At 37.1% G+C, this 15,605-nt stretch overlaps 1 protein-coding gene across 8 annotated transcripts in view; it reads right to left on the bottom strand.

The window, feature by feature from the left end:
• ATP2C1 (ATPase secretory pathway Ca2+ transporting 1) overlaps positions 1–15,605 on the bottom strand; it is a 62,551-nt gene that overhangs the window by 20,751 nt on the left and 26,195 nt on the right. For all 8 annotated transcript variants that reach the window (XM_064704765.1, XM_064704772.1, XM_064704771.1 and 5 more), the window contains 8 exons: positions 9,650–9,760; positions 8,623–8,739; positions 6,975–7,064; positions 4,191–4,226; positions 3,223–3,284; positions 2,760–2,868; positions 868–1,023; positions 239–307 (listed from right to left, as the gene is read on the bottom strand). In XM_064704765.1, coding sequence (XP_064560835.1) covers positions 239–307; positions 868–1,023; positions 2,760–2,868; positions 3,223–3,284; positions 4,191–4,226; positions 6,975–7,064; positions 8,623–8,739; positions 9,650–9,760 — 750 coding nt within the window. The remainder of the gene's footprint in view (positions 1–238; positions 308–867; positions 1,024–2,759; positions 2,869–3,222; positions 3,285–4,190; positions 4,227–6,974; positions 7,065–8,622; positions 8,740–9,649; positions 9,761–15,605) is intronic.

Below are 15,605 nucleotides of genomic sequence, written 5' to 3'. Positions count from 1 at the left end.
GACAGGTGCAGAGTATTATATTCACAGTTAGTATCTTCAGGTCAGCAATGGAAATTATGTTGCACCACATGCAATTACTATTTTCATGTCCAAGAGCTAAAAGATTTGCTTCACTAGAGGAAAGGGAAATGCTGACAGCAATGTATGTTTAACTAAGTTCCTACAGAATAAATTCAAAGTTTTAATGAATGAAACACACACTTTCAAACTGTCTTTACTTCTAAATATCTTCTCTTACCTCTTCTGCTTGCATCATCTTGAAAACCTCCCCAAATTCAGAGTTTTCTCCTGTTCCAATAACTATCCCCTAAAAAAACCAAAAAAACAACATAAAGATAAAACCAAATCAAATCTGAAGTTTTAATGTTAGTCGTTTTTATTGACAGATTTGACTCCAATCATGGAAAAAATGCCATTTAGCCCAATAAACATTTTAACTTGGTTTATAAAATTAGTTCTTGCCACAAGCAGGGATTTTTTTCCTAAAAAGCCTTTTGCCTCAGTGAAACAAATTGCTTTTCTGTGCACTGCTGAAGTACTTATTAACTACCAGCAGCAAACCTCAAACTGGTAACACCTAACACTAGCCAGAATCATATTTTCTGTTACACATTTTCAAACACGTGAGTCCAGCTCTAGAAGTAAAGCACCACAACCTAGACAGAGGAGTTTCACATCATCTGCTCCCTATGAATTTGAGCTCTTATGGCCATAGTTTTCTTATTAAACTAGTGTATCAAAAAGCAGCAGTGAGAAAAACTGTGCAAAGTATCACACTAATCACCAGGAGGTAAACTTAAAAATTAAGAACTGCCTTCAAATAGTTAAAACATGGAACATATTCTTCTCTCTCAATAATGATTTTACCTTTGCTTTTCCACATCTGACCAATGTCCCCATGAAAGCAATATTGCTCCTAGAAGTAAGGTCTCCATTGGTTGCTGCTGGCTGAGGAGCTGTAGATTTAGAGCAAGGAGCTGTCTCACCTGTGAGACTGGATTCATCAATAGAAAGGTCCACAGCCTTTGAAAACAAAACAGGTTAAAAAAAAAATGACAATATTTTGTAAGTTTTTGGAAGTGAAATGGTAAGTTTCACAATTTTGACCATTAAAATATAACCAATTTATTAATATGATAAGGACATGTCAATATTTTAAGGATCAACTGAGCAACAAGCACTCCTACAAAGCTCTCACCTGAGTTAAAGATGGAAGATGAAGATGCCACTTTGCTACTGTTCAAACTTAGCCACAAGTTCTGAAATACTTATCACCACTACCAAAAGGAATTGTGTTTCAAGCCTTCACTGTTATAGGTACGTTAGTTTTTGATTCAATATGCTGGCTTAAAAGAGGATGATCTGAAAACTTGATGGACCACTCATTAACATACAGAAAACCTAGGCCAGAAAAGATCTGCAAATTCATTTTAAAAATCAAGATTGTCTCCAAAAAGTCAGACCAGTGAAGAAAAGTTTTCATTTGTACAAATGCCTTCCCAAAGCAAATAGTGCCTAGTTATCATTTCTACAGATTTCTAGGACAGCATCAATGAGAACATGCAGAACAAATCTAGTTCTTTCTCTGAAAATGTGATCTCTATATAATTTCTTTTTAAACCCAGTAGACACCAGAAGAAAATAAGATTACATGCTCTTATTTTCGAATGATCGGCAAGAATAGTTTACAATAAAAATTCTCCTGTAGTGAAGGGCTGCAGACAGCTGAGAAACTTCTAATTCCATTTCTGCTTTGCAAGAGGCCTGAGCATGCTGCTGTCATAGCATGGTATCAGATACGAGCAGGAAAGTAGGTGCTGCTGCAACAGCAGTTTCATAACAATGCAGGGACTGCACAATTGCCAAGGGAAGCAGAGTGTTTGCAGTCATAAAAAATAAACCCACTCAAGTACCAACTACACCACAGAGGCAAACAACACAATCCAAACAAATTTGTCAACTAGTTAATTTAGAATTTGTCATGAAATGAACACTGATTAATTAACTATCAGCTGTGGATAGCCTGGGCATACAGATTTTTATATCCAGACACTATTTAACAGGATAGATGGCCCAGATATTGAGCAAACTGAGGATGCCCAATCTGACAGAAAAATAACATTATTCAACTAAGGCCACCAAAATATGACAGATATATATATATATATATACACACATATTCCACTTCATTTTTAGAGAACATTCAAGTACTGCTATAGTGCAATTGCTTCAACTCAAGCACTTCCAGCAATGCTAATACCACAAATTAAGTATTCAGTAAACTAGAAGATACAACACACACTGATGAAAAAGTGTCAGAGAGAAAAGATTTCACCAGCAGTTTCACAAGTTTTTCTGATATTCCACGATTGGAGAACAGTGGAACTATACCTCAAAATGTAATGCAAATAAAGAGTGAAAACCACCTTCAACCAGATGAAAAATATCTTAGCATTCAGACAGAAAACAATGTTTTTACTACATATTTAACATTGACAGGGAAAAGACAGCATTTTCTAGAATACATTATATATAAAATTTAAAAATGCTTTCTCCTCTCCTACAGTAAGAAACAACATACATTGGTTAAGGATGTATGTGACATTTGGAAAGTAATTGTATCAAATTTTCTATCAAGATAGTTGTGAACTCCAAACAAGAACACTTACTGCACTTCAGTACACAGTGGCTATCTTCCCTTCCCCTCTGTCTCACAGAAAGTAAAGTTACTAAACATTAAATCCAAGTTAGGAATATACCTCAAATAACCGTAGATCAGCTGGGACTCTGTCTCCCACTGACAGGCAGACTGTATCCCCTGGCACTAAATCTCTTGCAAGCGTGTGTTCCACCCGACCTTCTCGCACACTGTAGGCACAAAGAGCAGGGAGAGTGACTTCTCTGGCATCCTGGCTGAGAAAAGTATTCACACATTGCACCTTGCAATGCTACACATTTCAGCACAATATTTCTAACTTGCTGCTTGTTTCTGAGAGCTTACACACCAGTAACACCACTGGAAGGGTTCAAAGACACAACCACACAGTGTAGTGTTTTAGGTTCATAAAACAATCTTTAAAATAAACCAAAGCAAAGTGAGTTCTATGTCAGCATAAAAACTCGACACAAAGGAACTAAGCTAAGTAAAGTCTTTCCCATTTACTCATTTCAGATTAAACTTCCTATGATTTACTTTAGGACTTGAAGGACAAAACTACATACCAATGGCATTCTGGAGGCACTAGTTTACTAAGCTCTTCAAGAGATTTTTCTGATCTGTACTCCTGCAGAGACATTTTTTTTAAAATAAATAAGATCATAGTTTTAAACAGGGAAAACTTGCACAACATAAAATACAGCTACTGAAATTTATTTCATTAATAAAGTTGTATTAAGTAATATTCCAAACAGATAAGACATGACTTTCAAAAGTTCTATGTCAGATAGGTCAAAAAGCAAATATGGTCCAAACACTGAAAATTTTTACAGATTTGCCTATATGCATTTCTTCTGAAAAAATAGTAGAGGTCCTTTATATTTTCTTTCAATATCTTCAGGTCTTTGTAATACTTACTAGAATGCTTCTAAACTCAGGGATCTGACACATTATTGAATGCTACATTTTAACAAATGAGTACCAAAAATACTGTGTTCATGTTCTTAGCCCGCTCCCCCCCCCCCCCCCCCGTCCCCCCCCAGCCAAGGTAACACAGCTCATCCTTAACTGGACAAACAGGTTACAAAATTAAGATAATTAAAGATATAAAGTACAAACAGACAAAGCAATTCTGGTTTGGGCACACCCTGACTAAAGCTGTGCATTTACAAAAAGAAAACTTTTTATGACTTGAGAAACAAAGACAATCTTTGTTTCCATTTCTGCACAAAACTTAAGCAAGAGCTACATTTTCAAAATCTTTTCTATGAAGTTAGATGTTTATGTACTTCTACACTGTTTATCACAAGGACTTATAAGTACTCTTATTGCTGAGTATAATACTGATATAGGTGCATAAATGTCAACATGGTTAAAGCAGGAAAAATCATGCACTTCAGGAAAGGCAAAGACTTGGATGAAAGCACATTACTCAGCCATTCACAGCACAATGCACCAAGACAACTGCTTCAGTCTTTTTAATAAAGGAATTCACATAAAAGCAATGATCTTATTTGGACAACAGCTGTCTTACCTGAACGAAGGCAACTGTAACAACAATGACTATTGCCTGCAAGAGAACAGAAGTGGGTGAGATAAAAGCATTCCAAATGACCATGAAAGTAAGCAATCATATTTGATTTTGCTCAGTCATAGTTGTTACTACATATTAACAAGATGATTTGGAAACAAACTCATTTTCTCATGCTCAAAATCACTCTGTATCTCTCAGGTCTGTCATAAAAGCAAAGCCATTATCTATTTGCACCTGCTTCAGTGATGTCCAAGAATGCAATAATCTTATTTTTAGTAAAATCAGGTTAATATCTAGAGAGCAAACTTGAAAAACTGCCTCTGCTTCCTGTTTCTAAGCAGTGAGTAAGAGACAGCGACTGAAGGAGACCCATGACACAAACAGAAAAACTGACTGGTGTTTTCTGTGACTAGAACAAAGGTGTGTTAACTACTGTAGGGCATCACAGATGTGGTTTCACTCAAATACCAAGATAACACAAAGACTAGATAAAAGGCAGCAAGCTGAAGAACCAGTCGGGAGCCATAAAACATCCTAGCAAGAACAAGAGGAGGATGAGCCTCAGAAACTCTGCCCAAGGCACCCACAAAGTGAAACAGGACACCGGGCACAACCCAGACAGGATGTCAGAGATCCCAAACAAAAAAGCTAAAAAATGTTGCTCATAAGGAAGAATCCAAGATAAGTACCAAGGCCTCAAGAGCAGCCTTCATAGTCCCCTCTATCACATACAATTCTGGTTGCAACACTTTAACATAAACATTACAGGGCTTCTAAGCATGTGAGGTGAAAGTGAGCAAATGAAATAAATCTATTTCAGGAAACAACAAAGATCAGAGTTCACTGTAGAGCAAGTCCCATCTTCTCCTTCAGTACACTCTCATATTTAGTTTTGCTTCATTAACTGAATTTGTTACTCAAGCTGAGTTGTTACACTGATTTCTTCCAGAACTGTAACACAACAACCATTAATTAAGCCTTTCAAGTACACACAGCAACTACTAAAAATAACCAAGATATTACCATTTTGCAAGTGAACAACTCTCTTGAACTCTTAAATAAATCCACATAAAACCACCTTACTTGTGATAGTAACATTAGCCTCACCAACTGAATATGAGGAAATAACTATATATATTTCATCTTTTCCATTTCCACCACAGCTGCATGGTTTTTGGAGGCTATATTACACTCCACAGAGCACACTACCTGAAAAAGCTTTGCATTCCTAGCCTCACATCAGTCTCTCAGCTTGTGTCTGTGTGTAATGGCCTGCATTAAGAAGCCAAATGGAAAGTATTTAATGAATTTATTTTTCTTTTAATCTTCATCATTTCCCAGTCCAGATCAAGAGGTTTTACATTTATACTAGCAGGGCTAAAAGGATGGCAGAAGCAGCTCAAGGCAGCAATGCTACCAAAAGTAATATATGTCATTGATCTTTAGCAGCAAATGAGTTTTGTTGCCAAGGCTATGAACACAATGCATAGTCATAGAAAAAGTGCACTATCATCTGAAAATGAAATAAAACAAATGTACACTGGGTGATAAAGTGGGCATTATTGATAATAACAAGACTAAATGGTACATGTTAGTCAGATGTTAGACAAAACCCACAGCTATATCTTTAACTCAATCACACTTTTTCTCTGTATTTTAAGATATTTCTACCAATGTTCACAAGGCTATTAAAAGATTTCTTCCAGGCTGTACCAAAGAATGCAGAAATTACTGCTCTCTTACACTCACTGCCTTGGTTTTTTCTCATTGCCTTGCTCAGGAGGGTTAAGAAATAGAATTAAAGGCACTAACCAAGGGGAAAAAACATGAAATAAGTCAACTTTCAGCCACAATAATTAAATATATTTCATAATACAACACTTTACCTACATCCAATTTAGGAACAAAACAAACTACTCCAAACTAATGCTATACTCAAATTCAAAATTGCAAGTTTCATCTTTAAGAGGTCACACAGGTTGTCTTTCAAAGGCAATTATTCTTTATAAAAAATTAGAGAGGTTAGGAGCAAACCTCCAGTGACCCTGAATTATGTACAAAAGTAAAGTCAACACAGAAAGTACAGAGGTAAGAGAAAACAGAAAAAAAACCCCAGCCAGGACGTGCCTCTAGTCATACAGAAATCATGATTTTCAGTCACCACCTATGACCCCTAAAAGGTCAAAGGGATTACAGTTTTCTTCTCTGTGCCAATTGCAGTGACAAACAGTTGTGAGTACTATATTTGGCTCACGAGTTCAGCACCCTATTTAACTGCAACCTTCTACAAAAATTTATTATTTCAGCTTCTGTCTTTCTTCTGTGATTTCTAGAAAGTTCAGGTTTTACTTCATGCTTTAAAAGATTACATCTTTCAAGTAAATTCACAGAAGGTTTTTGTTGGCTTCAATTTGAAATTAAAGCATAATTTTAGATTAAAATTATACAGAACACACCAAAAATTACTTCTCTGAACAAATGCCTAAAAACAGCCATTTTACCAATAGAAAAGATACAATAAGCAGCCAAAAGCTATTCATGGATTTATTTTCATATGTATTGCTGCTCTCAGTCAAAGAAAAAGGAAAAAACCAAAATGCAGTCACGAACCAAATGGATTTAACGATGGCACACAAATCCAACTCAGTAACTGCAACCAAGTGATTCCACCCCACACTGGCACTCTCATGATGCTGAACACACATGTGTGTTCAGCATCATGACACATTCCCAAGTCACACATTCCCAAGTACTCCCAACCAAGACAGAATTTTAATTGCTTACCACAGTAATACTGACAGCATCATCAAACTGATGCATTACAACACTGATGACTGCAGATGCCAGGAGAAGCATAATAAGGGGATTTTTAAACTGAAATGAAACAGAATAGTAATTCAGCCACACTCTTGACAGAAAGGCCATTTTACCTACCCCTCAGAGCACACCAGATCTATTTTTGAAACATATTATTCCATTATTAAAATATTTATAACCTAGCAGCGCAAAGAAAAGCTAACTCTACAGTTCAGATGCTTACTTGGGGCATTTTCTTTTAAATATCAAAGACCTTGAATAGACTGTATTCAATATGTAAGAGGAAGAAAATGTTTCTTACATTTCTTTATCCACATTTTAAATGCAAAAAGAATTATCTCCTATAACTGTTTATACTGTATTTAAACATACAAAAAGAAGCCTGAAATACATTCAAAATGTCTTTGGGGTAAAAGACTGATACTGTTCCAGCAACTGATCACTGTTAAGGTAGCAATATATTTCTTAACTTTCAATTCATGATTTCTTCTTTTACAAAATAAAAGTTTTCCTGTTATATCATATGATTTCCACAGTTTTTAAGGTTAAAACAATAACGGATCTTTCTTCTATGACAGCTGGTTGCTAACCTGCTCATTTTTTTGAGAAACAGTATAAAAAAGAACATTCCTACAATTCAGTTGAAGAACATTCCAAAAGCAGATCTGATAAGCACATTGAAAGCAAGTATGAATCTTAATAAATCCCATCTAAAATAGTCCTGGGCAATATGCCTTGGAAGTGTTCTGTTGTATTTGAGTAATTGACCCTACACACTTGAAAATAAAGCATTAGTGCCAGCATACAGCAGGCTGGGATGTGTTCCCATCATTACCATCATCACAGCACTGAATGTCTTTTTAATCTCTCCCAAGGAGCACAGAGTCAACCACAGAGTGCAACTTCAGGCTTGCGCTGCTGCACAGCCAAGGCACAGCAAACACAGATCAAAATGTTTAACATTACAAATTCATGAGAAGAATCCTCTGTGCAAATATCTTGTATAGCTGGGAGGTGGGACGGGTAGGCAGGAGAAAGTAGTGACACTTTCACATCAGATATGTATATATGTATTTGAGATATATCACACTGCTAAGAAACAAATTCACACTTGACTCTTGCCAGCTCTGCTCAACACCAGAATCAAGGCTGGTCCCACCTCCACCCTCAGATCAAAGGCAGCGGTTTTGCTTTTTGAGATTTCCTATCAGGTTCTTCATATTTCACATTCCATTTAAATATTTACCAACGGTCAAATGCATTGTTCTCTGATGTTCGTACAACTCAGGACCAAGTTTGACTACAGGGAAGTTTATTCTGCTTTTCTAGCCCTCAGGCTAGTTATGAATGGCACTCTTTGGATAGCTATGAACATACATTTAAGAACAAATCACCATCAAAACACCATGATATTTATAGATACACACCTAAGTAAAAGCTTTTTCAATAGGTAAATTAGATATAAATTTTACAAGCTGTAGTTTCCCACTCAAATAGATTTTTCCCACTTTTATCACAGTATGTTCATGTATACAAAAGCTAAGCAAAACAAAATGAGCAGCAAAACTACTGAAAAGTATTAAAACCAAAAAGCAAAAAGGACAAAAATCTTCACCTGGGATATATATTTTTTCCACAGTGGTTCATCTTCACTAATATCAAATTCATTCCATCCATGGAATGCCCGTCTATGACAAACTTCACAGTTTTTTAAGCCATTCTGAAGATTAGCCTATTAAAATATACAAAGATTGAAACAGCAATTACACTGAGAAGCTGGGGTAAATTCTCACACCAAAATACAAAGCCTTCAATTATATCAATTTGGGCAACATCAAAAAGACAAGCTTGCTACTACTGTTTGTATGGCAATAAAAGCTAAGTACTATTTTAAAACTCTGTCAGTATTTAAAGAATTCAATCAAAAATTCACAGAAGAATATGGAAGCAGATGTTGCTTCACATCTGTAAGCGACTGCTGATCTTCCCTGCAAAAAACTCTACAACAAACCAAACTGTGGGCATCCTTCAGACTCTCGAGGGTTATGGCAGGAGTTCAGTGACTCAGCCAAATGACTGCAATAGCTTCAAAATCTCGAGTTGTCAGTGACCAACATTCATCATGGTGTACTCCTCAAACAGCCAAGCATACAGAAAATGAAAAAAGACCATCCATCATGAAAATTAACCCAGATTGAATGGTTCATAAATCTGTCAGTGGGTAGCTTTCTCAGTCCTGTTTCTCCACTTAAGATGGAGGCTACCAAAATAAATTAAGAACATTAAAGATTCCTTAGGGAAATAGAAGCAATACAAAAAGAAAAACTCAGGATAGAATTTTATAGCAAGATTGACTCTAGGATTTTTATTAACAAATTGCAATGTTCAAAGCAGACAAATCCAAACATTTTCAAATTCAATCTCACTCCTCCTGCAAATGTCTGAATTTTTTTTAATATTAAGAGATTAAAGCATTTCTAGTAACAATTTAAAAATCATCTTGCTTTTAGAAGCAGGTAATAGCTAACACGAAACTGCATGATAATGCATCAACATTCAATTGCAAGATCTGCCCTTAAGAAATATCAAACATATTGCTTGCTAGCATCAGTACATTCTTTTGATATGAAAAATTTACTTACTTGCAGAATACTTGCTACTTCATCAACTGGCAATTCACTTGCTTTTTTTGAAGACAGTACAGGAATCATTGTCTCATTGTCACCATCAGGGATTTTTTGAAGACGTGCAACCTAGAAACAAAACCAAAGTCTGAAGGGAAGGAGAGTGCTAATGTTTTATTTTAAACAACACATGCCAGAACAATTAAGTATTTATACCATTCAAAGGCAGTTTTTTATAAACATTGCATTTTAAAAATCTACAACTTATCTTATTTTCATGCAGTTACCACCTGCAATAATAAAACCCAGGGCATGCACGTGAGAACCGTAATTTCTGTCATATGTTCACTGATGGAAAAGATCCTAACAGCAAAATACCTTAATAATCCTTTAGCTCATTATCATCGAGATCCAGTCAGAAAGTCAGCCCAGATAAATTTCACTTCCTGCTCCTACTTTCTAGTCATTAATGAAGGTGCTCTAAGCAGGCCTATCTACATTTTCTTGTACATCAACAAAGGAGAAACACCAGTAAGAAAACCTCAAACAAGAGTACAGATGTAAGTGAAGCCATAAAATTTGACTACAGTACAAAAGTTTCAAATCAATGCTATAAAAAGTAATGTTTTCTGTAATTTTAGGAAGCTAAAATTTTGTGAACGGCAGAAAAACACAATAGCAACATTGATTGCATAGCTCAGCACTGCTTTGATATTCAATGAAACTTCAGTGTTTCTGATTTTTGTTTACATGAGAAGCTGGGTTAATACTCTTCTTTTCCTGCTGACTGTCTCACTGCGCCCACAATTAACACTTGATGCTGCACACACATCCCCCCACCATTAACTGGAAGAGACCTAACATGCAAACATGCAGACCACAGAAATGGCTTTCACATTGTACTTGCAGAGAATTTCAACTGGCAGGTTTATGCTTTAGTAAATAATTACTGCATTGTATATAACTCCTCCATGGGTGCTGAGACTTAACACACAAGTACCTAAAGATGACAACACATTAAGAGATTCCAGCAGTTTATGTCCCAGAAAAGGTATGGCAATCTTCGTTTTCAGTATTGCATGCTGTTGGCCATGTACTCTACTATTGTAGCTCATTTTCTTTGTAGCTACCAAACACCAGTTTTGGGCAGAAAACTCTTAAGCCCAAGTGCTGCTCCAAAACAAGCCCACAAACATATGACTTTGACCAAAGTGATTCCACATGCTCAACAAAAATGCTGAGCAACCACGCCTTCCCAGTAAGGGCAGGCAGAAATGAACTGACAGCCATTACAAATTTTAGTGCTGAGAAAAATCTTTTTCCTTGTAACAACTGACATCACTGCTAAACACAAACAACAACTCCAAAAAAGACACATAACTGGTCATTTCTCTAATATTATCAATAAGGGCTTCAGGAATAATAATATTATAATATAATAATAATGTTTTTAAACATTATTTTAAGAATTTAAATATTCTTAAACAGAAATGTTAAGGCTCTCTCAGAGACCAGATTTATTTTCAAAATAAATTTTCATTAGCACGGAACTACAGTGCAACAACAAAGCTTATTTTGACAACCTTTTTGTGATAGACTGAAAAAAGCCAGTCATATTGAATGTATTTCACTCACATTATCTCCCCCTTTTACAAAGAACGCTGCTCTGTATGTGGTGGAAAAATCTACAGAGAAAATCTGATATAGAATCAGAAAGAGAAAGGCTCAGAAAGTCTTTTTATAACCAGCTTCTTTCACCAGAGCAGAATTACACATAGTACAATAATTCTGCATGGATCCTCATCTAATTTCTAAAAACCCTCTACAATCTTTAGAGATTAAACTACATTTGTAGTTCTGAAAAGAACAGCTTCAAATGTCTAACCCTGACACAAATTAAATTTCAATTGCTTAGCCAATGAGAAATCAATCACTATTCCCCTCACAAAATATAAAGTGTGTTACACCAACAGATTTAGGTATGAAAAACAGCTGTGCTTGCTATCTGCTGGACCACAGTAACTGTATTCAAACAAATGATTTTGCTGTTCGTATGCATCTTTTACTTCCACAAAACTAGAAAAACTATTTATTCTATTCTGTTGGCAAGTGCTCTCTGCAGCCCTTTGCACTGCTGCCCACCAGAGATCTGGGCCTCCACAACACCCTTTAAGGTACCCAACAGAAGCTATTCCCAGAACCACAGTGCTCTGGGTTGGAGACAACCCACATAGAGCAGATTTTCTTTCCATCCTATGCTGCAATTAATTTTCCATCATTCATCGGCTGATACCTTAAAATAGTCCAGTATTTCATTGCAGGCCAAGTTTTTTTATGGATAAAGAAAATATGGACTAAGAAATTATGCTGGCCAATGTCAGGTATTGGATACAGGCAGCACATACATCACTACTGAGGTTTCTATGTCTACAGCTTTCCATTCCCCACTTGCAGCTGATTCCACCAAGGAACAAAGCAGCAGGATGCTAACTAACAAAAATACACCACTGCCTCAGGAAGGGCTTTTCTTGGACCACTTCCAAGGTACACAGCATCATTTCTAGGCCAAGAAATACGCATCAATCATACGACCATGGAACTGTGACCAAAGGATGTTTATCAAAATAAATACAAATTTGCCTGGAAGGCTTAGACTACCAGAAATTCAGAGTTCCCTTCTGTTTTCTCTGAAGAAAAATCTAGTCAACTAGTTAACAGCAATGTGTTAGTGTTTCTTCCTTCTCATAGGCTACAAGAGCCTACCTAACTTCCTTCTACCATGACCAATATGAAGTACCAACAGCTTACCTCTACCATTGCTTTTCTAAGCTTAGCAGGATGAGTCCATTATCCATCAGTAGGGCTCATTGACATCAGTATATTTTCACAATTATTTTAAGGGCAATTTCAGCTCTTCTTGCTCAGAAAATGAAAGGACCCATATTCACCAAGAGCAGTCTAAAAATCTAGAACACCCTCATAGCAAAATCTATTTTTAGACAAACTGGTGACCAGAACACTTTGGCTAATTAGCTAATATAAAGCCCTCCAAATGTTATATAAAGCTCCTCAACTGACCTACAAGTATGAAACACAAAGGTAGTTGAGAAACAAAACTATAGAGAACCACAAAAATGAAAAAAAATCCCCGATGTTCACAAAAAAATGAAATTTAAGTTGAGGTATTGAAAGAAATTCTAATTATTTGAGATTCCTTCTGAATCTTCAGGTCCATCTGAACAGCTCACTTAAATCTGTCTGAATCTGTCCCATCAATCCCTGTAAAAGTGAACCCCTTTCAAGCCATACAAGTACTGCAAAGACCTTTCAACTCATTTGTAATGATCTGCCTGTAAGATTATTACTGTGTGAGCAGTCAGTGACCCACATTCAGGTACGTGATTATCACAGATACCGTGTGATCGTTACTGAGTCATGCTGTGTCCAATCAATAGCACAATTAATGAATGTCCACCTAATCAATGTGTAACTAATCAATGTGCATTTCATTTTAAGTATGTGTACAGTGTGCGGTCTTTCCCACTTGAAATATTACAGGCACCTTGCTCAGGAACTGCAGGTTTATTAATGAGGTAAGGATATTAGAGCACTTTGTCCATGGGACACTTCAAAGCTCTGATTCCAGATTTAACTACCATCAGGGATGGATGACTGTACTGTAAAACCCCATAACAGTACTAATGAACAATGAGCAAACAAGATCTACATGTGCTATGCCCTGACCAGAGATCTTTCCAAAGCTGTATCATCTCAGGATCCCCAGCATCAGAAAGGGCAGATGATTTTATACCTTGCTATTGCTTTTTCTCAGTTATTAGTAGTGATCTGCTTTTCATGCCTTTCTTTACTGGGATCCCAAAAGAATAAGGACTTCCTCATGCACGGTAAGAATTAGTTTTCTTTTTTTATCTGCCTTCCCCATACTAAAAAAAACCAGTAGTGCTCAACAAAATAAAAGGTCTTTCACTGAACACCAGACTAAAACATACAAGCTTCCCATTTCCTGAACTTTCTGTATGATCAAGCTGTGTGTGATATACACTGAAAGGTTTAAAAAGCTCAGATCCTACAAAGCATGTTCTTCTCCAAGTCTGTACCATCCAGAGTGTGGATAATAGGTGCACAGGGGCAACACAGACACCCATGCATGCAGTAAGATACTTAAATACCAAGTGTTCTTCAGCACTGTCTGGAATCCTGAAAACACCCAGAACTAGAGATAACTAGATGTCAATGGCACAAAGATCTGACTCTCCTGTGGATGCACACAGACTTTGGACACACAGTTCCCACTAGGCAAAGACTCTTGGCTGCCAAATGCATCTTTAAGGAAAAGACTACCCAGAATGGAAGCAATCCTTTTTTTTCTGTCAGTTCCATCAGATATGAACAATCACTCCTCTCCTGCTGATTAGGACATTGTGGCTAGAGGTTTTGGAGATGCACATTTTTAACTGCCTTCTTTAAAGCAGAACTATCTTATCTCTCTTAAGCTATCAAGCTCTCTATTTCAATAGATCATTGCTCAGCATCACAACAGTGATTCCACAGAGTCACTAGCAAACAATGCCCTTAAAAATACCCATCTCACTAGATGTTTATGCCATCTTTCCCTCCCCCTCTTGTTCAGAAGGCAAAGTGCTTCTGGAACCTCAATACAAGTCCCAGCCACAGAACCACGGCCAAGTGATGACAAGACACAAAAAGCCAAGCACACACACAAAAAAAAAAAGGCATTAGGCACACTTAATAGTTACAGTAAATCCTAGACCAACTGTACAGCCAGAAGCAAGCCCCTGAAGCAATAGCAGGATTCCAAAAACAGAGATAAGGCAGACAGGAGCACACAAAGAGCCCTCACACCATTCTGAAACCAGCAATACTCAACATGGTTGCGACAATGACTCGATTTTATCTGTGAGACTCCACCAGATTTTAACAGGAATTAAATCTCCAGAGAAATTACCCAGTACTGCTAGCAGAAAAAGCAGGCAGAAGCAGCTGAGTGTGGTACACAGAGACTAATAAAATAAATAAAACTCAGTGCAATCAAGTCCACAAACTATAAATGCAGTCAAGCTACATATTTACCTTAAGTAAACTCTGATTTTACTGTCCTATTCTTGGCTTTTGAACTAATTTATTTATACTTAAATTATGTGCATAAAATTGGAAGATATCTTGAGAAAGGCTATATCTTTACAGACTGTTTGTACCTTGTGTGTGATTAAATCATGAAGACCAACTGTGATTGGCCAGCAACTTCTCAAATGAGCCTCAAACTCTACTCAAGTACAGTGACTGACCACAGAGCCCTGTAACAGAAGGCTTGTAGGAGATGAGCGAGGCTGAGGCGCCCACGAAGCTCAGGAAATAACACAGGGTGTGACAAACCACTGCTGTTGCAAAGAGGGTGACTTGGCCTCTACACAGTGGGACAGGAGGGTGGCCTTTGCTTTGCATCAACACCTCAGTCAGCTGAGTGGATCAACTGGTGGTGTGAATGGTTCTCCCCAATTTCATCAAAAGAATGCTAATGTCTGAGTTTGCATCCCCCCCATGCTGGTCAGGCTCACATTGTTTAGTGACCACATGCACTGAACCACAAAATTTCAGGAGCACCAGATGGAGTCTCAACCCACATGATCCTTTCTGGTGACGAGGGATGCCCAGCATGACAATGGTGCACATATTACAGAGACAGGAAATGGGAATCACATTGGTACTGCAACTGAACTGTGTACTGAAATGCCTACATTTTGCTAATTACAAACTATACTTATAAAATGTACTGTAAACATCATATGCATGTGTCCTTCTGCTAAATCAAAAAGCCCACAACATCAAGTATCTTCAAACACACACATTTGATATCACAGAATCAATTAGGCTGGAAAAGACCTCTGAGATCAGGGCCCAATGGCCAAATAGCACCATGGTGACTAGACCATGG

Source organism: Zonotrichia leucophrys, chromosome 2 (genome assembly GCF_028769735.1).
Source record: "Zonotrichia leucophrys gambelii isolate GWCS_2022_RI chromosome 2, RI_Zleu_2.0, whole genome shotgun sequence".
NCBI lineage: Eukaryota > Metazoa > Chordata > Aves > Passeriformes > Passerellidae > Zonotrichia > Zonotrichia leucophrys.
Note: the sequence above shows the minus strand (reverse complement) of the source record. Positions and strands in the feature narration are given on the sequence as shown.